General features: G+C 45.8%; 2 protein-coding genes across 4 annotated transcripts in view; one reads left to right on the top strand and one right to left on the bottom strand.

Moving 5' to 3' along the window:
• Borcs5 (BLOC-1 related complex subunit 5) overlaps positions 1–7,175 on the bottom strand; it is an 82,311-nt gene extending 75,136 nt beyond the window's left edge. Inside the window, exons 1-3 of one of the 2 annotated variants that reach the window (XM_039107905.2) lie at positions 7,037–7,175; positions 5,930–6,099; positions 5,437–5,620 (exon numbers count right to left, since the gene is read on the bottom strand). The gene's annotated coding sequence lies outside the window, so the exon portion shown is untranslated. The remainder of the gene's footprint in view (positions 1–5,436; positions 5,621–5,929; positions 6,100–7,036) is intronic. The other variant, XM_039107907.2, reaches the window with a different exon arrangement.
• On the top strand, positions 6,821–27,036 carry Mansc1 (MANSC domain containing 1). 2 transcript variants are annotated; one of them, XM_006237538.5, is made up of 4 exons: positions 6,821–7,084; positions 13,899–14,244; positions 19,503–19,643; positions 25,325–27,036. In XM_006237538.5, exons 2-4 carry the CDS (start codon positions 14,025–14,027, stop codon positions 26,221–26,223), a joined length of 1,260 nt encoding a protein of 419 aa, XP_006237600.1. In that variant the 5' UTR covers positions 6,821–7,084; positions 13,899–14,024; the 3' UTR covers positions 26,224–27,036. The 2 variants fall into 2 exon arrangements, with proteins under 2 accessions (XP_006237600.1, NP_001103073.1); NM_001109603.3 differs by lacking the exon at positions 6,821–7,084 and adding an exon at positions 7,336–7,518.
• The last annotated feature ends 202 nt before the right edge of the window (positions 27,037–27,238 follow it).

The raw sequence follows: 27,238 nt of genomic DNA, 5'->3' as shown, positions 1-27,238 counted from the left end.
TCATGGCTCTGAGTGCCTTCAAAAAGAAACAGGAGAGGGGCTGGGGATTTAGCTCAGTGGTAGAGCGCTTACCTAGGAAGCGCAAGGCCCTGGGTTCGGTCCCCAGCTCCGAAAAAAAAGAACCAAAAAAAAAAAAAAAAAAAGAAAAAGAAACAGGAGAGAGCATACATTGGCAGCTTGACAGCACAGCTAAAAACTCTAGAACAAAAAGAAGCAAATACACCCAGGAGGAGTAGAAGGCAGGAAATAATCAAACTCAGAGCTGAAATCAACCAAGTAGAAACAAAAAAAGATTATACAAAGAATCAACAAAACCAGGAGCTGGTCCTTTGAGAAAATCAACAGGAGAGATAAACTCTTAGCCAGACTAACCAAAGAGCACAGAGACAGTATCCAAATTAACAAAATCAGAAATGAAAAGAGAGACATAACAACAGAATCCAAGGAAATTCAAGAAATCATCAGACTTTACTACAAAAGCCTATATTTAACAAAACTGGAAAATCTGGAGGAAATGGACAATTTTCTAAACAAATACCAGGTACCAAAGTTAAATCAGGATCAGATAAACCATCTAAACAACCCCATAACTCCTGAAGAAATAGAAGCAGTCATTAAAGGTCTCCCAACCAAAAAGAGCCCAGGTCCAGACGGGTTCAGTGCAGTATTCTATCAGAACTTCATAGAAGACCTCATCATACCAATACTGTCCAAACTATTCCACAAAATAGAAACAGAAGAAACACTATCCAATTCCTTCTATGAAGCCACAATTAGGCTTATACCTAAAATACAAAGACCCAACAAAGAAAGAGAACTTCAGACCAATTTCCCTTATGATTATCGATGTAAAAATACTCAATAAAATTCTTGCAAACAGAATCCAAGAACATATCAAAACAATCATCCATCATGATCAAGTAGGCTGCATCCCAGGCAGGCAGGGATGGTTCAATATACAGAACACCACCAGTGTAATCCACCATATAAGCAAACTCAAAGAAAAAACCATATGATCATTTAATTAGATGCTGAGAAAGCATTTGACAAAATTCAACAACCCTTCATGATAAACGTCCTGGGAAGATCAGGAATTCAAGGCCCATACCTAAACATAGTAAAAGCAATATACAGCAAACCAGTAGCTAACATTAAACTAAATGGAGAGAAACCTGAAGCAATCCCACTAAAATCAGGGACTAGACAAGGCTGCCCACTCTCTCCCTACTTTTTCAATATAGTTCCTGAAGTCCTAGCCAGAGAAATCAGACAATGAAAGGAGGTCAAAGGGATACAAATTAGAAAGGAAAAAGTCAAAATATCACTATTTGCAGATGACATGATAGTATACTTAAGTGACCCCAAAAGTTCCACCAGAGAACTACTAAGCCTGATAAACAACTTCAGCAAAGTGGCTGGGTATAAAATTAACTCAAAAAAAAATCAGTAGCCTTCCTCTACACAAAAGATAAACAAGCTGAGAAAGAAATTAGGGAAAGGACACCCTTCACAATAGTCACAAATAGTATAATATACCTCGGTGTGACTCTAACCAAGCAAGTGAAAGATCTGTATGACAAGAACTTCAAGTCTCTGAAGAAAGAAATTGAAGAAGATCTCAGAAGGTGGAAAGACCTCCCATGCTTATGGATTGGTAGGATTAATATAGTAAAAATGGCCATTTTACCAAAAGCGATCTACAGATTCAATGCAATCCCCATCGAAATTCCAACCCAATTCTTCATAGAGTTAGAAAAAGCAATTTGCAGATTCATTTGGAATAACAAAAAAACCCAGGATAAGTGAAAACTATACTCAACGACAAAAGAACTTCTGTGGGAATCACCATCCCTGACTTCAAGCAGTATTACAGAGCAATAGTGATAAAAACTGTATAGTATTGGTACAGAGACAGGCAGGTAGATCAGTGAGCTAGAATTGAAAACCCAGAAATGAACCTACACTTGATCTTTGACAAAGGAGCCAAAACCATCCAATGGAAAAAAGATAGCATTTTCAGCAAATGGTGCTGGTTCAACTGGAGGTCAACATGTAGAAGAATGCAGATCGATCTATGCTTATCACCCTGTACAAAGCTTAAGTCCAAGTGGATCAAGGACCTCCACATCAAACCAGATACACTCAAACTAATAGAAGAAAAACTAGGGAAGCATCTGGAACACATGGGCACTGGAAAAAATTTCCTGAACAAAACACCAATGGCTTATGCTCTAAGATCAAGAATCGACAAATGGGATCTCATAAAACTGCAAAGCTTCTGTAAGGCAAAGGACACTGTGGTTAGGACAAAACGGCAACCAACAGATTGGGAAAAGATCTTTACCAATCTTACATCTGATAGAGAGCTAATATCCAAAATATATAAGAACTCAAGAAGTTAGACTCCAGAAATAACCCTATTAAAAATGGGGTACAGAGCTAAACAAAGAATTCTCAGCTGAGAAATATCAAATGGCTAAGAAATACCTAAAGAAATGCTCAACATTCTTAGTCATCAGGGAAATGCAAATCAAAACAACCCTGAGATTCCACCTCACACTAGTCAGAATGGCTAAGATCAAAAACTCAGGTGACAACAGATGCTGGTGAGGATGTGGAGAAAGAGGAACACTCCTCCATTGTTGGTGGGATTGCAGACTGGTACAACCACTCTGGAAATCAGTCTGGAGGTACCTCAGAAAATTAGACATTTCACTAACGAAGGACCCAGCTATATATCTCCTGGGCATATACCCAAAAAATGCCCCAACATATAACAATGACACATGCTCCACTATGTTCATAGCAGCCTTATTTATAATAGCCAGAAACTGGAGAGAACCCAGATGCCCTTCAACAGAACAATGGATACAGAAAATGTGGTACATCTACACAATGGAGTCCTATTCAGTTATCAAAAACAATGACTTCATGCAATTCATAGGCAAATGAATTGAACTAGAAAATATCATCCTGAGTGAGGTAACCCAATCACAGAAAAACACATATGGTTTGCACTCACTGATAAGTGGATATTAGCCTAAAAGCTAAAAATTGGAATTACCCAATATGCAATCCACAGACCACATGAAGCTCAAGAAGAAGGATGACCAAAGTGCAGATGCTTTACTCCTTCTTAAAAGGGGGAACAAAAGTATTCATAGGAGGGGATATGGTGGCAAAGTTTGAAGCAAAGACTGAAGGAACGGCCATTCAGAGTCTGCCCCACATGTGGCCCATATATATACAACTACCAAAACTAGATAAGATGGATGAAGCTAAGAAGTGCTAACAGGATCCAGATATAGATGTCTCCTGAGAGACACAGCTAGAGCATGTCACATACAGAGGAGAATGCTAGCAGCAAAACACTGAACTGAGAACGGGGCCCCTGTTGGAGGAATTAGAGAATAGATTGAAAGAGCTGAAGGGGCTTGCAACCCCATAAGAACAACAATGTCAATCAACCAGAGCTCCCAGGGACTAAACCACTACCCAAAGACTATACATGGACTGACCCATCGCTCCAACTGCATATGTAGCAGAGGATGGCCTTGTTGGGCACCAAAGGAAGGAAAAGTCCTTGGTCCTGCCAAGGTTGGACCCCCAGGGTAGGGGAATGTGGGTGGGGGAGGGTGGATGGGGAGGGGAACACCCTTATAGAAGAAAGGGAGAGGGAGGTGATAGGGGGCTTATGGACAGGAAACTGGGAAAGGTAATAACATTTGAAATGTGAATAAAAAAATATCCAATAAAAAAATCTCTTCAGGTCCCAGACATAGCAATATGCACCTGTAATCCTGTTCAGATCAGAGGAAATCCTGACTGAGTGACTATGTTTTTAACATGAACACAGCCATGTCATGGACCAGTGCCTCAGACCCATGGGCATAGATAGCAAAGCCTTCTTGGTCAGGCTTAGAGGGAAGGCAAAGCCTTTCTCTGATCCTAGTTCAAATGCTGACTATGTATGTAGAAACTCTCGACCATAGCTCCTCCAGCAGGCCTGGGACTGCTTCCTTACAGAAACTTTCTACTGAGATTAGCTAACTCTGCTTCCTGATTTGGCCGTGTACCACAGGCCCACCTCCTCAATTCAGAGCGCTAAGTTCCTGGGTGGCTGTTGTGGTCAGTGTCCTCCATTAGAGTAAGCACATCCTACCGAATCCCAGCTCTTCTGGACATGTGTCTGTGTGTCTGTCCTTTCTTCATTCTCTTGATACCCTAGTCAGATTCCAGGACCAAGCAGTGCAGTGTAATGCTATCCCAGCCCTCAGAAGGCTAAGGAAGGAAGATCTTGAGTTTAAGGCTAGGCTTGGCTTTAAAACAAGGCCCTGTTTCAGAAACATAGCAAAACCTCGCCATACAACGAGGTAGTCGTAGATTTGATTACAAGTTAAACATCTGTTCCATTATCAACACGAATGTGAAATGTTTATTCTTACAGTTTTTACTACTCTGTAGATTGAAAGTAAGGCCTCGTATGTGTGCTAGGAAAATACTCTACCGCTGATCTCCAGTCCTTAATTCTTTTTCATTTCATTTTAATTTTTTTTAGGAGATGAAGAAATGATTCAGCAATTAAGAGCACTTGCTATTCTTGCAGAATACCTAGATCTAGTTTTCAGCATCTACAAGGAAGGTGGTTCATAACCACTGTAATTCCCGTTCCAAGGGATTCAAAAGCTTCTGTCCTTCCAGGACACAAAGCAGGCTCACATAGGGTGTATTTCCATATATTCAGCCAATCATCCATACACATAAAATTAATTTTTTGAGGCAGGGTCTCAGTCACTGTGTACCTTTGTCTGTCCTGGAACTCACTTATGTAGACCAGGCTGGCCTTGAACTTACATGTATCTACCTGCCTCTACTTCTGGAGTGCCAGGCTCAGAGGCATGTGCCACCATGCCCTACAAAAATAAATTTTAAAAAAAATGTTTAGGGGTTGGGGATTTAGCTCAGTGGTAGTGCACTTGCCTCAAGCGCAAGGCCCTAGGTTCGGTCCCCAGCTCCGGAAAAAAAAAAAAAAGAAAAAAGAAAAAAGAAAAAAGAATGTTTAGGGGCTGGAGAGATGGCTCAGTGTTTAAGAGCACTGGCACAGCTACAATATATATATATCATGCCTTTAATCCTACCACTCCAGCCCGGTCTACAGTGTTAGTTCCAGGATAGCCAGGGCAGAAACTCTGTTCTGAAAAACAACAGCAACAAGAAAGTTTAATAGGCCGCTGTCAGCTGCCTGATGTGGGTTCTGGGAGCCAAATCTGGGTCCTCTGAACCCTTAGCCATTTCCCAAGCTCTTAGGGTTTTAATAAATTTTTTTTTGAAACACAGTCTCACTAAATTGCCTGCTAGCTTTAAACTCACTCCGTAGACAAGACAGCCGCTAAACTTGTGATTCTCCTATCTTAACTTTTAACTAGGGTTACAAACCTATGCCTCCAGGTCCAGCTCCAGGAAGTTTTTAGTCACTGTGTTCCTCAGCGACCTGTATTCACTGCTGTGATTGAAGAATAACAAGTCCATTGTAGCGGAACAGAAACCCGGACACTTCTGTGTTGCTTGAGATATGAAGTCTATGCGACCGAGGACAGCCTGATCTTCCTATTTTCGAATCCTAAAATCAGAGATTGCAGGCAGGTGTGCAGATAGCCTGCGACCTGCAATTACTAATGGTGGAGGTCTGCTCAGTTCCCATCACACACACACACACACACACACACACACACACACACACACACACACACACACACACTCCATATCAGAGACAGAGACAGAATACACATACGCGGCACCTTGTTGATGCAGGAAAATGACTCCATCGAAATCCTGAATCCACATTGGAGTCTAGTTTTCCTTGGCAACTCTTAGGTATCAAGCTGTGGCAACATTACTATAACTGGAAAGTAGGTCACCCTCCACGTACCTGGAGTTGGTTTCACACAACGGACTGTTGTTCGCAAGCTCTTTCTCTTACGTCATATACCTCCTGGAGCCATTGGTTAAAGCCAGTGTTGACTATATATACAGGCCTAGGACAGTCGTCTATAACCGCACCTTGAAAACTCTTCCGCACCAGCCAATGTGAAGATGATGCTGAAAGTTAGACCAGATTACATCAGTCTCTTAATGAGGTTTTTTATTCGTTTGGGGTTCTGTGCAAGCAAGAGCAAGTGGAGCAGTCAGTGCTACCCTTACCATCTAGTCTCATTTTCTAGTTATTTGCCAACAAGTACACTTTAGTTAAACACTTCTAAACCACTATAAGGCCAGAGTACTGTGGTAAGTGTTTGGGGCGTTTTAACAGCTGCGACAGACACCACTGCTTTCAGAGTTATTATCCATACCCATGAACAAATCATGACTTGAAATCCCTTGCACTTGGGAGGTAGAGGCAGGAAGATCAGGACTTAAAAGTTCATACTCGGGCTGGAGAGATGGCTCAGCGGTTAAGAGCACTGACTGCTCTTCCAGAGGTCCTGAGTTCAATTCCAGCAACCACATGGTGGCTCACAACCGTCTGTAATGAGATCTGATGCCCTCTTCTGGTGTGTCTGAAGACAGCGACAGTGTACTCGTATAAATAAAATAAATAAATCTTTAAACAAACAAACAAAGTTCATACTCAGTCACATACGGAATTGGAAGCCAGACTGGTGAGAACCTGTCTCAAAATAGCAAAAGACAAACCAAAATAAACACCCATGGCAACAAGAAACCAGTACATCCCGGAAAAAAGCCTGATGCCTTACAGAATTAGCTGGAGAACTGCCAGCTGTGATTGAGCCCCTCCCGCTCTCCACTTGTGGAAATAGATTCTCCTAATTACGCCCAAATTAGGATGCTCTGTGGACTTTGACCAAGAAGGCGTCCTTGGATAGAATGTGGCGGTGCACCCCTGTAACACCTGAACTTTGGAGGTAGAGGCAAGAGGATCAGGAGTTGAAGGTCATCCTTGCGTACACACAAAGAATTCCAAGCCTCCCAGGCCTTCAGAAACTGTCTGAAACAGAAGGCAGCGATGGCTGCTTACTGTGGTTGTGAAGCGAGGGACAGGAATGCGGAGCCGGAGTACACCTGGGTGAGTGACCGCCCCATCAGCACCAGTGCGTTTGCTCTTCAGGGCCTCCTGCTGCCCGACAGCGCGGTTTCAGACTCTTGCTGACCCTGAGAGTCGATCTTCCCCTCTAGTGGCTCCCAAAGTGCTGGGTGCTGGGGATCTGGCGGCTAGGCTCGCCACACGTCCCAGCTGGGGCGGTCAGGCTGGATGTTGCCTGGGAAGCAGCTCCGGGTTGCAGGGCAGGAACGCGCCCTTCCCCCGTGCAAACTTTCAGTCGCTGCGACGGAAGCAGGAACTTGGTCACGACAAAATCTGCGGGGCCGGTGCGGGAGCTGCGGAGCATCCCCTGCGATCCTTCCCAGAGTCTTGTGCCTCTTCGCCCGTTCTTTGCAAAGGCGACCTATCCGTCCTTGGGCCCGGGCGCCACGGGGACCACAGGGGTCTCTTGTTTGCAGGTAAAGGCATCTCTTTCCTCTCCTGGCTGGCCTCGGGTAGAGTCGACCCCTGTTGAGAACAACTCCGCTCCTTTCTCGGGCCCAATTCCAGCAACCACCCCAAAGCGACCCTAGGGACCAGACTAGGGCAAAGCGGGGCTGCCTGGATAGTCTATCGCTGCAGAATCCCCAAACAGATGCTCAGGCGGGCTTGAAAGCACCTGCTGTAAATGGCACAAGCTCCCAATTGTCTGCAGAGGGAGGCTAAAGCATTCAGGGAGCAGCGTGCAGTGGCTCAAAGGAAGGGGAAAGTTCCCTTGTTTTATGCCTTGTCTTCCCTTTTCCTTATTCAACCTGCTGTGTGGTAGTCTGTAAAGGTGGGGGGCGGGGAGCAGGGGAGAGAGCGGTTGTGACTTCTTGAGAGTGAAGACATTGAGAGCGCAGCCCCTGCTCAGTCTCCTTGTAACACCTCAGGTGTCTGTTCGTGCTTGAGGCCAGACTGTATCAGACTCTCCTCCCTTTCCTTTCCGGTCTCCAGGCTCCATGGATAGAATTCAGGAAGTCTGTGAACTTTGGAAAAATTTATCACTTCCCTATCCTTTAACTGAAAAGCAGCGTTTCCGTCAGGAATGTAGGCAAGGCCATAGCAGAGTGAACAGCGACTGTGGTTTGCCACCACTAGGATGCAGATACTTTTCATAGGTGCTATTCATTACAAATCTCTCAAATGATTATATTCAGCACTGCTTCAAAATTGATACTTCACTCACTTTTACTATTAATAAAGAAGGACACATACGTTTTGTTGTTTGAACTGGAGGTGGGATTAAAACTGGGCTCTCTCATTAGGATTCTCTCTGCGTCTCTCTCTCTCTGTCTCTCTCTCTGTCTCTCTCTCTGTCTCTCTCTCTCTCTCTGTGTGTGTGTGTGTGTGTGTGTGTGTGTGTGTGTGTGTGTGTGTGTGTAAAGGTCTCACTGTATTTCAGGCTGGCCTGGAGTTCACTAGTAGATCAGGCTAACCTAAAACCTAGATTGGGCTATTCTGGATTTCTTGTGAGGATTTAAGGTCATGGTCTATATAAAGTACCTAGAGGCTGGCATGTGAAAATGATATATCTTCCCATTTTTTTTTTTGTACACAGAAGCTGTAATAACAAGCGAAGTATTAAACATGTGTTCTATTACCATAAAATGGTCTGTATGCTAACTTCGTTTAAAGTTCATTATTCACTCGGGGTTCACTTGACCTGTTTTATAGTTCAGGGGGGTCTTAGTAGACATACAAAGACATGTATCTGTTACAGCATCTTACAGAATAATCTCACAGTTGAAAGGATCTTCTGTAGTCCATCTAGCCATCCCTCTTCCCCTACTGGTAAGCTCTGATGTTTTTTTAAGGTCTCAAAATTTTCATTTTTGCCAAATGTGCTGGTACATACCTTTAATTCCAGTACTCGGAAGGCAGGCAGAGGCAGGCAGATCTCAATGAGTTTGGGGCCAGTCTGGTCTACATTGTAAGCTCCAGGACAGCCAGGGCTATGTAGTGAGACTATGTCTCAAAAGAAGAAAAAATCCTTATTTTATGTTTGTGGGTGTTTCGCTTTCCCCGATGTCTGTGCATCCCCTGAATGCACTTCCTGATGAGGCCAGAAGAGGTCATCAAATCCCCTGGAACTGGAGTTGCAGAGCCTCATAAACTACCTTATGGGTGCTGGTTTTAGAACCTGTGTCCTCTAGAAGAGCAGCAAATGCTCTTAACCTCAAAACCATTTCGCCAGCCCCAGGTCTGATATTTTGGTTTGTTTTTTTTTTTCCAGACTATCAGGAAACATTCAGAGTCAAACATGTTCATACTAGCTTCTTTTATTTAGCAATATATTTTTGAAGATTTTCCTTATCCACCTATGGCTTGATAATTCCCTTTATTTCTTTATTTCCTTCCTTCCCCTCTTTTCTTTCTTTTTATTTTTAAGTATTTCAAAACAGGGTTTCTCCGTGTAGTCCAGGCTGTCCTGGAACTTGCTCTAGACCAGGCTAGCCTCAAACTCAAAGAGATCCACCCGCCTCTGGGATTAAAGGTGTGACACCACCAACCGGCTTTCATTTCCTTTTATTACTGAGCAACATTTAAATATATAATGTATTTTATTTATTCATTCGCCTATGGAAAGGTTGTTTGTAGCCGTGAGCAATTTTGAAGGACGCTACCGTAGACATTTCTGTGCAGATTTCGTGTAGAAACAAGCTTTTCAAAACTTTTATTTTAAGTATGTGTGCAGGGGCGGGTGTGTGTATGTGTGTGTGTGTGTGTGTGTGTGTGTGTGTGTGTGTGTGTCATGAGCCCACGGTGCCTGAAGGGGCCAGAAGAGGTAGTCAGATCCTTTTGGAGCTGGAATTTGACAACTCTGTATCTACTCCTAGTAGCCGAACTATCTCTCCTATCTCTCCAGGCTCTCGACACCATTTTTAAAGCCTCTGAGTAGGTACACGTAGGGCAGCTTGCTGAGTTCTGTGGTGAGATGACCTTTATGCTTTGTAAGGCACAGTTACACTTCTTCCAGAGTGGCCGTACCAGTTTGCGTTCCTACCAGCAAGGAATGGAGTTCCTGTTGGCCCAGATCCTAGTTGGCGTTTGGTGCTGCCTCTTTCTCAGATTTTTTACCGTTCTCATAGGTGCGTAGCAGTGTCTCGGCTGGTTTCGCACTCATAGATGTCTGCCTGCCTCTGCCACCTGGCACTGAGATCAGGGTAGACACCACCGTGCCTGGCTCCATTTCTTAGTTTTTCTCTTGAGAGCTCTTGCTACATTTTGGCTGGCAGGCCTTTACCAGCCAGCTCAGCACTTGCCAGGCAAACATGAGAGCTGGAGCTTGGATTCCCAACCCACACAAGTGCTGGGAAGGCTGAGCAGCCTTCGAAAGGCACAGGTGGGATCCTTGGCGGAGCTGGGTAGAAAGACTTGCGGCATCAGCAAGCTCTGGGTTCGATTAAAAGTCCCTGCCTCAGAAGAGAACGGAAGAGCGGTTAAGGAAGATTCTGAACATCGGTGCCCTACGGGCATGTGCACCCACACATGTAACACGCACACGCACACACACATACACACACACACGGAAAGAACGGTGGCTTTTATAGAGCAGCAGGGTTTTTGTCTTTTTGTTTTTTTAATTAAGTAGAACGCCAGGGGCTGGAGACATAGCTCAGCACTTGCGTGCACCTGTTCTTCCAGAGGACCTGGGTTCGGTTCTAGCACCCACACGATGGGCTTACAACCAGCCATAGTTCCAGTTGTAGGGAGAGCCAATGCTTTCTTCTGACATCTGTGGGCGCCACATATGCACACGGTTCATGTACAGACGCGCAGGCTAAACACCCATACAGATAAAATAAATGTGAAACAAAATTCAGCTTGTTTAAGGATTGTGCTTTTGCTATTATTTCTAAAACACATCATTTAATTAATCAAAGACTGTGAAGGCTTGTCTCCCGTTACTTCCTGGAACTGTATAGGTTTGTGTTTTACATTTAGGGCAGTGATCCACTTTGCATTCATTGCCGTGAAAGGTAAAAAGTTTGTGTCTCCATTTCTTTTTTTCATGGGTCTATCCCATTGTTCTAGCACCGTTTTTTTTTTTTAAAGATCTAGTTTATTTTCATTTTAGTGTCTGTATGTAAAGATGCACATGTGTGTGCAAAGGCAAGAAAAGTGCTGGGCTTACAGGTGTGTGTGGGGCCCCTAAGGTGGGAGCTGGGAACCAAGTTTTAGTTCTCTATAAGAACAGCAGATCCTGTTTAGCACCGAGCTGTATCTCGAGCCCCCGATGCTATATTTGAATTGCCTTTGCCCTTTTGCAAAGACTACTCATCTGTGTTTTTATATGCGATCTCTTAGGCTTCCTCCCCTCCCATTGATCTATTGGTCCCTTCTTTTGCCAGTACACTTTTCTGATAACTGCAGCTTTCCTCCCAACACCGAATGAGGGATGTTGGTTTGCTGACATTAGCCTTCCATTGTGCTGACTGACTCTACAGGTCTCTTTGCTGTCCATCTAATTGTTAAAGGCATTTTGTCATTATCCGTAGGGTAACTTACTGGGATTGAATTTATACATGATATTGGGAAGAACTGATACCATAATAACAATCTTCCTACCACAAACATGGACTTTCCCTCCATTGGATTCCATGCTAGAATCCAAACTTGGCAAGTGCTCTTACCTGCTGAGCCATCTCATGCTGTAGCCCAGGTTGCCTGTAACTCACTATATAGCCCAGGCTAGCCTATAACTCACTCACACTAGGTAGGCCAGGTGGCCCTTGAACTCATGATGATCCTCCTGCTTCAGTTTCTCAAGGATCATTGGTGAGTGGTTTTTTTTTTCTTTCCTTGATTTCTCTCATTAGAATTTTGTGGGTACAAATATATCCTGTTTGGTTTTGAGACATGGCCTTCTGCATCTCAAGCTTTCTCCAACTGACTGTGTATTGGAGGATGACCTTGAACTTCTACTGTTTGTTCTTTACCTCCTGGGGGCTAGAATTGTAGGTGTGTGCCACCAGGCTCTGTGTCGTGCTGGGAAATGAACCCAGGGCCTAGTGGATGTTGTATGAGCAGCACCAACTGAGTACAACCCAAATCTCCTAAACCTGATTCCTAGAACAGCTTCCGGTGGGTTTTAAAGTATGCTGTGCTGTGCAGGTGTCGTAACGTTGCTCTGCACTGTGTCCACCCGTCTTACACATTTAGAGCATTTCTCTCAGGATAGGGCCTATGCTTCCTTAGACTACCAAAGGAGACTGTCTTAGCCAGGGTTTTTATTCCTGCACAAACATCACGACCAAGAAGCAAGTTGGGGAGGAAAGGGTTTATTCAGCTTACACTGGCTGTCCATCACCAAAGGAAGTCAGGACTGGAACTCAAGCAGGTCAGGAAGCTGGAGCTGATGCAGGGGCCACGGAGGGATGTTACTTGCTGGCTTGCTTCCCCTGGCTTGCTCAGCTTGCTCTCTTATAGAACCCAGGACCACCAGCCCAGGGATAGCACCACCCACAGTGGGCTGGGTCCTCCCTCTTTGATCACTGGTTGAGAAAATGCCTTTCAGGTGGATCTCACAAAGGCATTTCCACAGCTGAGGCTCCTTTTTCTGTGATGACTCCAGCTTGTGTCAAGTTGACACGCAAAGTAGCCAGTAGAGAGATCATGGTCAAAGAAAGGTTAAAGAAGCAGACATTTGGAGCTGGAGGAGATCTGACTTTGAGTCCTCCGCTCCCACATAAAAAGCCAGGCATACCATAACCTGCAACACCAGCGCTGTATGTAGGGCAGGCAGGGGGAGAGTAGTGTCAGCAAGCCAGTCCGCCTCCAGGGAATAAGCCGGAGAGTGCTAGGTTAAGGCCCATATTCTGTCTGACCTCCACACACACGTGCACACTGAATTGGTTACTTTTCTTTATTGGTGGTGTGTATGTGTCTGTCTGTGTATATTGTGTCAGTACCTATGCCTAGGTCAGAAGAGGGTGTGGAATCCCTTACAGTTGGAGTCATAGACAGTTTGCAAGCCATAAAAAAGTATGCTAAAAAAACCACTGAACTGAGAACGGGGACCCCCGTTGAAGGAATCAGAGAAAGGACTGGAAGAGCTTGAAGGGGCTCGAGGCCCCATATGAACAACAATGTCAACCAACCAGAGCTTCCAGGGACTAAGCCACTACCCAAAGACTATACATGGACTGACCCTGGGCTCCAACCTCATAGGTAGCAATGAATATTCTAGTAAGAGCACCAGTGGAAGGGGAAGCCCTTGGTCCTGCCAAGACTGAACCCCCAGTGAACGTGATTGTTGGGGGGGAGGGTGGTAATGGGGGGAGGTTGGGGAGCGGAACACCCATAAAGAAGGGGAGGGGGAGGGGTTAGGGGCATGTTGGCCGGGAAACCAGGAAAGGGAATAACATTCGAAATGTAAATAAGAAACACCCAAGTTAATAAAGAAAAAAAGGGAAAAAATTATGCTAGAGGGCTGGAGAGATGGCTCAGAGGTTAAGAGCACTGACTTTCTTCTAGAGGTCCTGAGTTCAATTCCCAGCAACCACAGGGTGGCTCAAAGCCATCTGTAATAGAATCTGATGCCCTCTTCTAGTGTGTCCAAAGACAGCGACAGTGTACTAACATACATAAAATAAATAAATACATCTTTGAAAAAAAGTATGCTAGAATCCAAACTTGGCAAGTATTCTTACCTGCTGAGCTGTCTCACACAGTAGCCCAGATTGGCCTGAACTCACTATGTAGCCCAGGCTGGCCTATAACTCACACTATGTAGCTCAGGTGGACCTTGGACTCATGACGATTCTCCTGCTTCAGCTTCCCAAGGCTCATTGATGTCTTTGTTTCTTTCTTTCAGTTTTTTCTAGAGTAAAGACAATCTGTACAGTCTTCTGAGGTGAGACGAGACCAGAAGGTCCATCCTTGACCAGAAGGGTCCATCCTTGGTCTTTGAAGAGAGACCAAGACGAAGCGACAGTTCAGAATGCTCTTCGGGGGACACAGTTTGGCTTACACATTGGTAATCATTTCCTTCCTGACACCAAGGCTGTCCGCTGGTCAGAACTGCTTCACCAAGAGCCTGGAGGATGTTGTCATCGACATTCAGTCTTCGCTTTCCAAAGGCATCAGAGGCAATGAGCCCATACACATGGCAGCTCAGGAAGACTGCATCGGTGCCTGCTGTTCAACACACGACATAGCCGGTGGGTGGCTCAGCTTGCTGTGGCCTGTGCGCTTTGTCGTGGAGGGGGTTGGAGGGTGTGGCTGGTTAGTTTGCACCAGTGATTCTCAGTGGAGCAGAAAGACAAGTGACACAGAGGCTGGGAATTGTCCACAAGTACGTTCCACCATCCCACCTAGAGCTGTACTAAAACGTTGCTGATAAGTGTGTCCGTATATCCCTTAGATGGGTTCAGGGATGAAACTCAGGTCTCAAGGCTTACCCAGCAGCTCATTCACCAGAGGAGCATTCTTAGTAGCCGGAAGGGAGTTATTTAGTCCGATACATTTTATGACAGAAGAAAACCCAAGTTTATGGATTCAAACATGGACTTCAAATCTGCAGAGTGAGCTGAGAAGCCTGTCTTTAAGCAGAGCTAAATGTTTCAGTTTTGCTCCACCGGACCCGGTGTAAATGGACATGAAACAATGTTATATGCCACACCTGGGCTAAGTGCTAGAGTTAGTGCATAGGACAGAAAGGTCTCTCTGTCCCGAAGCATGAAACCGCTCTGGGTGAGACACTGTGGCGTAAGGCATAGCCTTTGTCTCTGGTCTTTGTGTGAATGTTGCTTTTATCTCCTCAGATGAAGCAATATGCTCGGTAAGAGCTCTCCCCCTCAGCTCTTCCCCACCCAGCTCTTTTCCCCTCAGCCTTCTTTTTACTTAAAAAAAGATTTATTTTTATTGTTTATGTGTATTTGCCCAGTGCATGCAGTACCAGTGGAGGCCAGTAGAGGGCGACAGATCCCCTGAAACTGTAACAGGTGAGCTGCCTTTTGAGTGCTGGGAACCAGGGTCCTCTGTGAAAGCAGCATCTTTCCAGCCCTGCTCTTTTAACTTTTTCATTGAGTGTCGGCGCCAGCACCGACACAGTACCGAGAATCGGGTGAAAGCCTACGGGATGAAAGAAACACACATACACACACACACGTTATCATGTCAAGCCAGGAGAGGAAGAGAGGAAGAGAGAGAGAGACAGAGGAAGAGTGGAAGGAAGAGTGAGAGTGAGGAAGAAGAGTGAGAGTGAGGAAGGAGGAAGAGTCTCCTGTAGCTTTATTCACCACTTATATACCCAAGTCTCCAGGTAGAAAATAACTGGGAAGCACAGTGGGAAACCCTGGCTCCTGACTACCTGGCTCGTGACTTCGGTAACAAAAGACCAACTACGAGACCTGAATTAATTCGGGAGAAATCCCAGAAGAGCAGCCTAAATCTCAAGGATAAAGGCTGAGGAAGCAAAAGGCAGAAGTAAATTGACCACCTCCCAGGTGTGGTCCAGGTGTGTCAGTTCCACACGCATCAGCCGGGCTCAGCAGAGGTCATGCAGTGGAGACACCGGGTGTTACTACTTGGTCTTTTCTTCCTGTGCCGTAAATACATGGGAGAGGCCTCTGTCCAACAATCCCTGACTTCTTAACTGTGGCCATGCAGTTACAAAGCAGCCAGGCCCAAATCCAATATGGCACTACAATTGAGACAGGGTCTCACTAAATTGTCAGGCTGCCTTAAAACCCATTCTGTAGCCCACCCAGGCCTTGTCCATGTGATTCTCCTACATCAGCCCTCTGAGTATCTGGTATAGCGTACACAGGCCGTCCTGTGTTGGTGGCACTGAGCTAACTCCTAAACCCTTGGAATGTATGAGTGACCGGCGCAAGTCTTGTTTTCATAAGTCTGGTTCAACTCTAACTCACGTGTGCTGATTGAGACTGCCTAACAGGTCCACAGAATGTTCTAGATGTCGCTGGTCATCAGAAAAAGCAAACCCTGGTCAGAAGCCTGGAACATTCAGCCCTGTGCCCTAGTCTCCAGGGAGGACCCAAAGGGCCACTGACTTACATCGATTATACCTGTGCAGTAGCTGTCACATAGGTCCCCAAAGAATGACGTTAGGGGAGCTGCTAAGGTAGGTAGGTGAGTGCGTTTGTGTAGTCCGAGGGTAGCATACCCCAGTTCCAGGAGGACAGGAGCTTCCGCGCTCGTGACCCTTCTAGACCTTCCCTTATGTCCCCCTTTATCCAACTGTTCGCCTGTACCCTTTTTATTTTATACAAGGAAGACCCCGGAATTTGAGAGCCACGCATGTGCAAAAGCAAATTATATCCTTCGTCTTACAGTGTAATTGTAAATATAACGACTCCTTGAGTTGGGTCATACCAGCAAATTATCAGATGGGAGAGGCAGGGTTGTGGCAAGCTCTGAACTAGTCGTCCAGTCAGAGTTCAGGTAACCCGAACCTGCCACCTGCCACTGGCTTCTGAGAGGACCGGAGGCTGGCAGGATGAAACCCGTAACCTATGGAGCCTGGTGCTAAGCCCAGCAGGTTGGATCCAGAAGTGGGTTGAACTGAATTGCAGGATATCCCGCTGTTGTCTGGGGTTTGGAGAACTGGTGTGGGAGGAGACCCTGTGGTAGATGCCCATCGGACGTAGCCCTTTGATGACCTCAAATTGAGTGGTACGCTTTGTGGCGCTATGGTTTATAGAGAGCATAGTGATTTAACTTAAATGTCTACTTTTTTTTTACTGTAAATGTCCGCATAGAGGCTGTTGAATTAATATTTATTAATAAATCCTGTGGGGTTGCTGCCGGCCACAGTAGTTTATGTTCCGGAATGAAAGGCACACACGCGGTCTTTGTATTTTAATATGTCTAAAGCAGATCAATAGCTGGACGACTGCCTAGCCTCTGTGTTGTTAGAATCCACCTCCGCCCCCAACCGACAACTCCGAGTTACTACTTATTAATTTCTATGCTCCATCTTGGCCATTTCGGTCCCATGTGCGCCGCCCTCTGGGCCAGGCTTACTTGGCCCAGAGCCCAGGGCCCCCTCCTTGCTTCTCTACCCCATGGCAGCCTCTGTGTCTCTCCTCTCTCCACACTCTCTTAAAGCATGATGGATCCTTTCTTCCTCTCCTCCCCGTCCCAAGCCCAGAAAATCCTAAAATCCCACCTCTTTCTGTCCTTCCCAGCTGCCGCCATCTTTATTGACCAACTGAGGGCAGGCTCCCAGAAGCTACAGCAGACCCTCTCACTAAACAGTTTTGGGGGGAACGTAATTAGCATTTGTAATCCGAGCAGCTGCGAGAAGCCTCGATAGCTCTGGGGTTAAAGTGCTGATCTTTGGATTGCTGAGATAACCATTGAGTGAGAGAGAGAGAGGTGAGCACGTATGAATTCCGGACATCCCAGCTCTCAGGAGAATCACAAGTTCCACACCACCCGGGATGCCTGCCTAGAGTGAGGCCTCCGGCACTGTGGGCTCCCGACAGGGCTTTCCTCCCCTGGGTTGTTTACATCAGTTATTTTGTCAAATGATGGGAGAAGGGACCCAGCATGGTCTTCTTTTAGGCTCGTAGTAGGTCCACAAACCCCCAATCACAGGCGAGATTTTGTGTCTTTGTGTTAATGTGCATTTTCCTACAGTCTATGACTATTGTCAGATTGTCGAGGTATCTTAAAACCGCAGTTTTGGCTCCAGAATAAATGAGGAGAAAGTTTAAAACCGAGATCCACGGGTGGCAAAGATATGAGTATTTCACTGTAAAATAAAGGCCTGAAAACCCCTGTTCTTGGAATTGAGGACAAATATCTGGTTTTCTGTGTTGTCAGAAAACATCCACACAGCCGGCATTCAGTCCTCACAGATAATATTTCTGTCTTATATAAATTGGGTTTTGGGGGAGTTTTGTTTGTTTGTTCAGTTTTTTGAGACTGGGTTTCCCGGTATAGCCTCGACTGCCCTTGAACTTGTGATGACCCTCCTGCCTCTGCCTCCTGAGTACTGAGATTACAGGATGTACAACTGTGCTTAGCTTTTGCTTCAGGCAGGGTATTATATAGCTCATGTTAGCCTCAGATTCAATAGGTAGCCATGATGGCCCTGAACTCCTGACCCTCCTGCTGTGGCCACCATCCAAGCTATCTTTCTCCTGCTCCCCCATCCCCACCCCCAATTTTGGTTCCTCCTTATTCTTGTTCCCAGCCTAAGGGACAATGTCACCCACAGTCAAGACAGGTCTTAACCACTGAGTTAATCCTTCCTGGAAGGACCACCCTGCCCCCACCTCCCATTCCCCACCCCCCACCCCCTACCCCCGATAGGAGGGTGCTTCACTGACTCCTACATGCATCTCAAACCTATCAGGTTGACAGTGACATTAACCTTCACCAATGCTGCTGTGGGTATTACCTTGTCAGAAAAGGAAGAGCAGAGTCTGGTATTTTGACATAGGATCTCTTATAGCCAGACCAGCCTGAAACTCATTACATAGCTGAGGATGGGCTTGAACTCCCGCTCCTCCAGCCCCACCTCCTGCATCCTGAGGATTACCTCAAGACCATACCAACACACCTAGCTAAAACATATCTCTTACTGCTGGGTTTGGGGTTTTTTTTTTTTAGACTTATTTTTATCTTATGCGTCTGTCTGGGTGGTTTGCCTACACATATGTGTGTTCATCATCTGTGTGCTTGTTACCAAGGAGGTCAGAAGATGACATCAGATCCTCTAGGACTGGAGCTCCAGATAATTGGGAGTGTCATTCTAAGCCCTAGCTCCTAAAGGACATCTTAATAACTGGAGGATTTATCTCTGGAGAACGAAACGGGCAGCTAAAAAATTGATTTGGGAAGCTCAGTGGCTAAGAGCACTGGGTACTCTTCCGGAGGACCCAGGCTCGACTCCCAGCAACCACATGATGTTCACGACCACCGGTAACGCCAGTCCTAGAAGATCTGATGCCCTCTTCTGGCTTCTGCGAGCACTGCATGCACACGGCGCACAGATATGCAGGCAGGCAGAACACCCATACGCATAAAACAGATAATAATAAAATTATAAGTTGAAAAAATGGCTTTTCCAAGATTTTTTTAAAAAGATTTATTTATTTTATGTGAGTGCACTGTAGCTGTCCTCAGACACACCAGAAGAGGGCACCAGATCCCATTACAGATGGCTGTGAGTCACCATGTGGTTGCTGGGATTTGAACTCAGGACCCCTGGGAGAGCAGTCAGTGCTCTTAACCTCTGAGCCATCTCTCCTGCCCTCCTTTGAGATTTCTAATTCATGTTTCTAGAGCCAATCAAGCATCATTAAACTCAGGAGAAGGGAATGATCTGAAGAGGCAGCCAAGAGCAAAGTGAGCAGAGGTACTCTGCAGTAAATACAGTTCCTCCATCTTGCTCTAGTCTAAAAAGTTCTATTCCAAACTTGGGCTTACCAGCCTTTCATTGCAGGGGACAAGTCATGTAATTTGATGATCTTCGACACCCGGAAGACAGACAGACAGCCCAACTGTTACCTGTTTTTCTGTCCCAGTGAGGACGCCTGTCCACTGAAGCCAGCCAAGGGCCTTGTGAGCTACAGGCTCTTCAGAGGTAAGAAAGGCACTGTTCTCTTTCTTCTGTGACTAAATTATTTGGCTCCTGCACAAGATTTCCTGTAACAGTCTTAAGTATCAAAAAAAGTTCATAAATATTTCATGATTCGAAATTCATTAAACTAAAATATATTTTCCTGTAATAGCATCTGGAGATGTTGCCCATAGCCTCTAAGCCCAATTGCTTGCCCAAGTCATTTGTTTTGCTTTTGTCTTTTTTGTAAGACAGGGCCTCTTCCTGATCCAGTGTTGGCAAACCTGAAACTTGCTATGCAGTCTAGCCTGGCCTTGAACTCAGAGAGGTCTGCCTACCTCTGTCTCCAGGATGCTGAGACTCAGGCTGTGTGCTTCCGTGATGTCTTTAAAGAGACTTCTTAAAGTCCACTGGTGTCTCCTTTTGGAACCACCCTGAGGCCCCAGGAGTGGGAAAATGGAAAAACTGGTTGCTTGGGAAGGAAGATATAGGCAGAAGATGGCCAGGGGAGGTTAAAGGAGATAGAAAGAGGTAAGATCGCAAAGCTCGCTGGTGGCCAGGAAAATGGACACAAGGAAACGGAGGTCCAGTTTTTGAACACCTACATGGGTGGGGCCACCATTTGTGAATTGGCTGATTCTGAGGACAGCAGTGTCAGAGTCAGGAAGTAGAGTAGAATGAAGTGTTCTCTCTTGCCTGTTAAACTGAGGTGCTTTGTGGAATGAACTATCTGGAGCACTGGGATGTGTGATTTGTCTCTTGAGTGTGTACGTGTGTGTGGGGGGTGTGTGTGTGTGGGTGGGTGTGGGTGTGGGTGTGTGGGTGTGTGGGTGTGTGTCGGGGCTCAGGGGTTCTGCCTGAATTTTGTTCCAGAACCAGGGAAATCCAATGTGCCAAACACTTTCTTAAATGGGTGCGAAAAGCACAGATTGTTTGAATGGTCCACTATGGTGATATAAATTCTAACTGAAGATTAAGTTTTCTAATTTCCATAATACTTCTGTAGAGTTGGTGTTTTTATAGTGTATGAAAGAAAAAGATGCTGGCCAATGGAGACAAGAGGAAAGGAAAGCGGGTCTATGTAGGAACATTTTAAGGACAAATAAGGTGGAGGAACCGGAATCAAGCTGTTCTGGCGATAGCCACCAGGGGGCATCATGAGCACAGAGCAGGTTGAAGGACGGTTCCCGGCAGTGACAGCAGATCCTGGACACATGCAGAGGACTGTTTATTCCTGCAGGATGTATACGAGTTATGTTCTTAATTCTATTTATAAATCTACTCGTGTTTATGGGCTGAGTTCTTCCATTGATCATAAATTATCCTGTTTGAACTGAACTGAAATGTAAGTATCTGTTTGGGGGTTTGTTTCTGAAGGAACTTTTATTTCCTGTAACCAACTGACTAATATTTACAGACTGACACTTTGAAGGATGACAGCGGACTCTGCTCAGTCCACAAAAGCCCTGCAGCTTAACATTCATCTGTCTTTAATAGTTTTGCAATATATCTTTTTACCAAGCTCTGTAAGAATGGGAGGATTCAGAAATCCAATAAATTGGAAACCTATTTGCTTAGCTGGTTTCCAAGAAATAGCCCCTGATTTTTTTTTTCAACCCAGCGAAATCCCTTGAAAAATGAAACTCTAAAGAAGAGTTTAAGGCCCAGGGCTGTTTCCTAAGCCCCAGAGAGAAGCCCTGCCCAGTGCAAACAGCAGTGGGCGAGGTGAGAGGAGCAGGTGTGGAGGTTCTGTGAGGTTCCGGGCTCCTTGCCAACACTTGTATCTTATCAAACCCGACTAGCGACTAGCGCTTGCTTTTCATTAGAGCTGAGCTCACATGCTCGAGAAAGCAAACAGCTGTTTTGGTCATTCTTGTCGATGGATATAACCACAAACTAAATGGTCTTGTTTTCTCTCTCTCCCCTCTCCCCTAGTTCTTTTTTATTTTAGAATAGTATTTAAATGCTTTATTATGATACTTTATTTTAGTGTGTGTGTGTGACTGTGTGTGTAACCGTGTGTGGGGGTGCGGGTACTTGTGAGTGTGTGTGAGTTTGTGGGTGTGTGTGAGTTGTGCTTGGGTGTGGGTGTGAGTGTGAGTGAGTGCATGTGAGTGTGTGTTTGAGTGTGTGGGAGTGTGTGAGAGTGTGTGGGGGGGATGTAGGTAGCCATATTCACCGTAGTGATAGTGTAGAGGTCAGAGGACAACTTGTGGGAGTTGGTTCTCTATTATGTAGGCTCAGGGGACTGAACTCAGAATTCTCAGGTCAGAATTAACATCTTGGCAGCCCTGTTGAACCATCTAGCTGACCCCCCCTATTTTAAAGGTATATTTGTTTCTTTTGTGTGTGATCATGTGGATCCTCCCTGGGGCCTGGGGTATACTATAAGCTACACTCCCAGCCCCTGTGTCATTATTTTTTTAAAGATTATTTATTTATTTATTTATTTACTTATTATAATTACACTGTAGCTGTCTTCAGACACACCAGAAGAGGGCATCAGATCCCATTACAGATGGTTGTGAGCCACCATGTGGTTGCCGAGAATTGAACTCAGGACCTCTGGAAGAGCAGTCAGTGCTCTTAACCACTGAGCCATCTCTCCAGTCCCCATCATTTTTACTAAATACCTTATGATACAGTTGGTGATGCTATGTATGTGACATCATAGATAGATAGATAGATAGATAAATAAATAGAAGAAATTGAGAGAGAGAGAGAGAGAGAGAGAGAGAGAGAGAGAGATCTGTCTGTGTGGGAGGAAAAAGGAAGCTGAAGTATCCAGATTTTGGGGGTATGGGGAGAAGTGACATGGTTTAGACAGTCTCTGTAAACCAGGCTGGTCTTGAACTCGTTTTATAGCTGAGGGTGACTGTAAACCCTTGACCTTTCTCCTTCCCAGGTGCTGGTATCACAGGCACCAGCACCACAGCCAGCCCCTACCTCTATTTCTGAGCAGAGCACAGTAGCCTAGAGCGTGCATCTGACAGCTTTTCTGTCTTGTATCAAATAGTAGCTAGGTTTGGGAGGCCTGGGTTGGAGCACTCTGGCCGTGTGCAACCAGTTATATCTATTCAGCCATTGCCCTAACCATATAGAAGCTGCCACAGCGACTGTATACATGGTATACATGTGAACATGCCAGACACCAGTAAAACTTTGAATTGAAGAGCAGCAAAATCAAATGGCATATGGTTTTCTCTTGGTTAATTCCAGCCACTTAAAAATATAAACTTCATTCCCAGCTTGCACAGCACACGGAGGTAGGTAGCAGGCTCAGCTTGGATGTTAAACCCTGTCCTAGATTAATTAATTGACTCTTAAAGGTTATTGTAGCCTGGCGAGATGATGCATTTCTATACTGCCATCGGGGTGGAGGCTTGTGGATCAGGAGCTCATGGCCAGCCTCGACTCCATATCAAATTCGAGAGTAGCTCGAGTGACCTAAGACTGTCCCAAACAAACGAAAAAGGGCCAGCGAGATGACTCAGAGGGTACGGGCACCAGCAGCTAGGCCCCGATAGCCTGAGTCTGATTCCCCGGGACCCACGTGGTACAAGGAGAGAACAGGCTTCTGCAAGTTATCTTCTGACCTCCATGCACACAGGCTGGGTCCCTTCCTCCATCTCCCAATAAATAAACGTTTAAAATATTAAAAGATAATAATAACAGTAAGTAATAAAGAACCATGGGAAGGTATGAGGATTCGTGGACACTCCCAAGCAATCAGACCTCTTCGGTTGCCTTTGGATCTATTAATCAATCATATGAGGTCTACTTTAGAAATGGACATGGAGGGACATTAAGAAGAGGGTGACACCTCCTGTTTTTTCCCCCCAGTTCTTTCTGACTCTTTTTTTTCTGCCTGGTCCTCCTCCTTCTTCTTCTTCTTCTTCTTCTTCTTCTTCTTCTTCTTTTTTTTTTTTTTTTTTGAGATGGGGTATTTATTATGTACTCCCCCAGGTGGCCTTGACCTCTCTGTATGGCAGAGGATGGCTTTGAACATCTGATCCTCCTGCCTCCGCCTCCTGGGTGCCCAGTTTATGTGATACTGAGGGTTGAGCCCGGGACTTCGTGTCTGCTGGGCAAATGCATTACCAACCTACACTCCCAGCCTCGACCTGCGGGTCTAATCCTATCAAAACGGCCACCGTTAATACTGAGCAATTCAAATTATCTCTCACTGCACTTGGTTTCTTTAACAAGCTTTTCGGGTTTGAACTGTGGTAAACAGCTGCGTGTGGCTGAGCAACCCCCCCCCCCATTGTTCCCTGGGAGCCGGGCTGAATGGTCCTACCCGTCATAACCAGCGCGGGCACTGTGGTTTCAAACATCAGTGACATAACCTAAGGCATCTGCTCCATTAACTCCAAGTTTTGCAAGTCCAAGCCTCTGGATAGCCTTCCTCTTCTGATAACGCTCTGAACCGCCCACCCCTGACTTTATTTGGAAAATGCCATTTGCCTTGTGCTATCTCTTTGGCTCCTTAAGGAGACCAGATCCTGAAGCCCACTCCTCCCTGTTTCTGTCAAACCATCCTCACTGGTCAAGGCCTGTCGTAGTTCTGCTCCCAAGGCCTCTCTCACTCTTTCTCACCTGTCCCATGCCCAGGCCAGAACATCTGTCTCCATGATTACCTGTCCCATTGGCAGTTAGCCGGGAGCTTGCCTCACATAGCATTTTTGTCCTCCACTCCTCATCCTGTTCAGACCATCGGGGCCCAACCCGCCCTGCCTCAACCCCTGTATCTTTCTCTCCCTACCACTCCTGCTTCTCCCAGCCTCCTTGGCCATGTTTCTCTCCCTAACCCTCCTGCCTTCTACAGGGTGCTTCTCTCAGCCTCCCTGCTGTTCCCATCGATTCCTCAGTCAGCTTGGGAACCCCAATCCCACTGTCTCTTTTCTTCTGTCCTACTGGGATAGAAATAAAGGACACCGTGGGGTAAAGAGACACTGTTGTGATACCCAACAGTGTGGACTTTTCTATTTTATACATGATTTGATGAAATATCTGGGGTGTGGTTCAGTTATACTGTGCATGCTTAATACATACAGGATGGCCTTGCGTTCATTTTCCAGCATGTATGCACAAGTGTATACACACATGTGCACAGGCGTGCACACACACACAGAGAAAGAGAGAGACAGACAGAAGAGACAGAGAGAGACAGAGAGAGGGAAGGGGGGAGGGAAAGAGTTATTAGTCCATCTTAGTTTGTTTTCTATTTCTGTGATAAAACACTGACCAGAAACAATTCGGGGTGGAAAGGGTTTATTTGGCATATATCCCTATCCCAGTCTATCACTGAGGGAAGAAGCCAAAAGAAGGAACCCGTGCAGACATCTTGAGGGAAGGCTGCTTACAGGCTTGCTTTCCATGGCTGGTTTAACCTGCTTTTTCATACAACCCAGGACCATCTGCCCAGAGGTGGCACCACCCACAGTGGGCCAAGTCTGCCCACATCAATGGCTAACCAAGAAAATGCCTTGAAAGACTTGTCTGCAGGCCAATCTGATGGAGGCATCATCCCAGTTGAGGCTCCCCTTCCCAGATGACTCTGGCTTCTATAAATGGACAAAACAGCAACGACCAGCCAACCAGCATGCGCATCATGAGTCAAGTCTGGGGACACAGTAAACATTTGTATTTTACAAATGCCCAGCATGGACATTTTAACTCTTTGATTTTCTTTATACTTTCAGATGTTCCACTGACCAGAGCTAATTCATCACTCCAAAAGTTAACACAAGAGGAGTCTCTCTTACTTGGCCACGCCTTACCAGGAGTCACCCCTGGGGTCCCTCCCCCAGCAGGCTACCCAAAGCCCACCGGCCTGTTTTGGAGAGACTTATCTTCTCCGAAGTCCACAACCTCCCTGCACTTGCAGAAATACATCCAGGTTGATGACGCAAGCACGCAGCCCCCTTCCTATGAAGGGAAAAACCATTCTCAGAGCTTACAGCTTCCCTCAGAACTAAACATGGTTCACCTGCTCCCTAAAACGCCTCCATTTCCCACTGTGGCTCCCCGCGGTAGTAACGTCTCTGCCACCCTGAAACCTGCACTTCTGCTGGCCAGCATTTCAGTGACACCTAAGACTTCACGGCCGAAGGACGCCACCACAGTTCCACACGTAACCACTGTGACCTCGGAGTCTCCAGCAGTCCCCGTGTCTACAGGTTTTATACCCGTGGTTTCACCCCAGGCAGCTTTGACGACCATCCTTCAAGCACATACAGACTCGAAAGGCATCTTCAAAACAGTGCCCTTTCGAGGAGGCTCCAAGCTAACTTCAGACACGAGGCATGGGAAGCGCCCTGCTGCCACTTCTTTGTCAACCTCAGAGTCTTCCGTTATAAACAAGACTGCCCCCTGGGAGAACGGGAGGATCAGTGTAGGCAGCATACCACGGAACAGGGGTCCAAACACCCGGCATGGCCTTTCATTTGAGAAATGGCTTCTCATTGGGACCCTCCTCTTCGGTGTTTTGTTTCTGGTAATAGGCCTCGTCCTCTTGGGTAGGATGCTGGTTGAATCCCTCCGTAGGAAACGCTATTCAAGACTTGACTACTTGATCAATGGGATCTATGTTGACATCTAAAGACAAATTCGGTATCTCTCACTTCATGTAAGATCTCGTTGCCAAATGCCACCTGCGTTCCTTCTGCCCAGCCCATCTCAGCAGGAATTATATTTTGAAAAATAGCCCTATTTCCCTCTCCCTCCTCCTCCTCCTCCTCCTCCTCCTCCTCCTCTTCCTCCCCCTCCTCCTCCTCCTCCTCCTCCTCCCCCTCCCCCTCCTCCTCCTCCTCTTCCTCCTCTCCTCCTCCCCCCTCCTCCTTCCCTTCCTTTTTGAAACAGGCTGGGGTAGCCCAGGACGGTTTTGAACTCTTGATCTTCCTACCTCTGTCTCCTAAATTCAGGGGTTGCAGATTTTCACTACCATGTCTGGATTTTTAATTAAAGAAAAAATTTTTTAAAATTCTTTGTGCAAGGTCAGGGCCTTCTGCATGCTCAACAAGCTGTCTCCTCCTAAGCCACACCCTCAGCCCCACCACTTTCTTTGTTTGACTTTTGTTTTTGTTGTTTTTGTTTTGTTTTGTTTTTAAGAGGAAGCGAGAAGGAATAAAAGAAACTAAGTTACTGAGGGTGTATCGATCTGTCTGTAAAATAGTAGCTGAAAATAATTCCCAACTAAAATATTAAGTATAAACTAGAAGTGTGTCTCCGGCTGTAGGTAAAGACCGCTCAGGTTTAGGACGTCTGAGTTGATTCATTACTGTTTCCCTTTCCAGATAATGACAACCGTTTGATACTAGTCTTAATGGACTGAAGTATTTTCTTTTCTTTTTTTTATGAATTCCAATAAAACTCATTCCAGATGTATCTCCCTCCAATTAAATATTTGAATAAATCTCCTGTCCCTCGGTCTTGTTCTTAAGTGGCACGTCCAGCTGGATAGCTTTCTGTTTTTTCCTACCAGCGACATGAAGGAATGATGAAAGCATGAGCTCGTGTTGGAAGCCGACGGCCTCTCTTCCCGTCAAGGACCAAAGAAGTCCCTTAGGGAGGGGCTTAGCAGAACGTTAGTCCACCATGGAGACAATGATAAGTTA

This window comes from Rattus norvegicus, chromosome 4 (assembly GCF_036323735.1).
Source record: "Rattus norvegicus strain BN/NHsdMcwi chromosome 4, GRCr8, whole genome shotgun sequence".
Lineage (NCBI taxonomy): Eukaryota > Metazoa > Chordata > Mammalia > Rodentia > Muridae > Rattus > Rattus norvegicus.
This window is presented reverse-complemented; position numbering and strand designations above follow the sequence as displayed.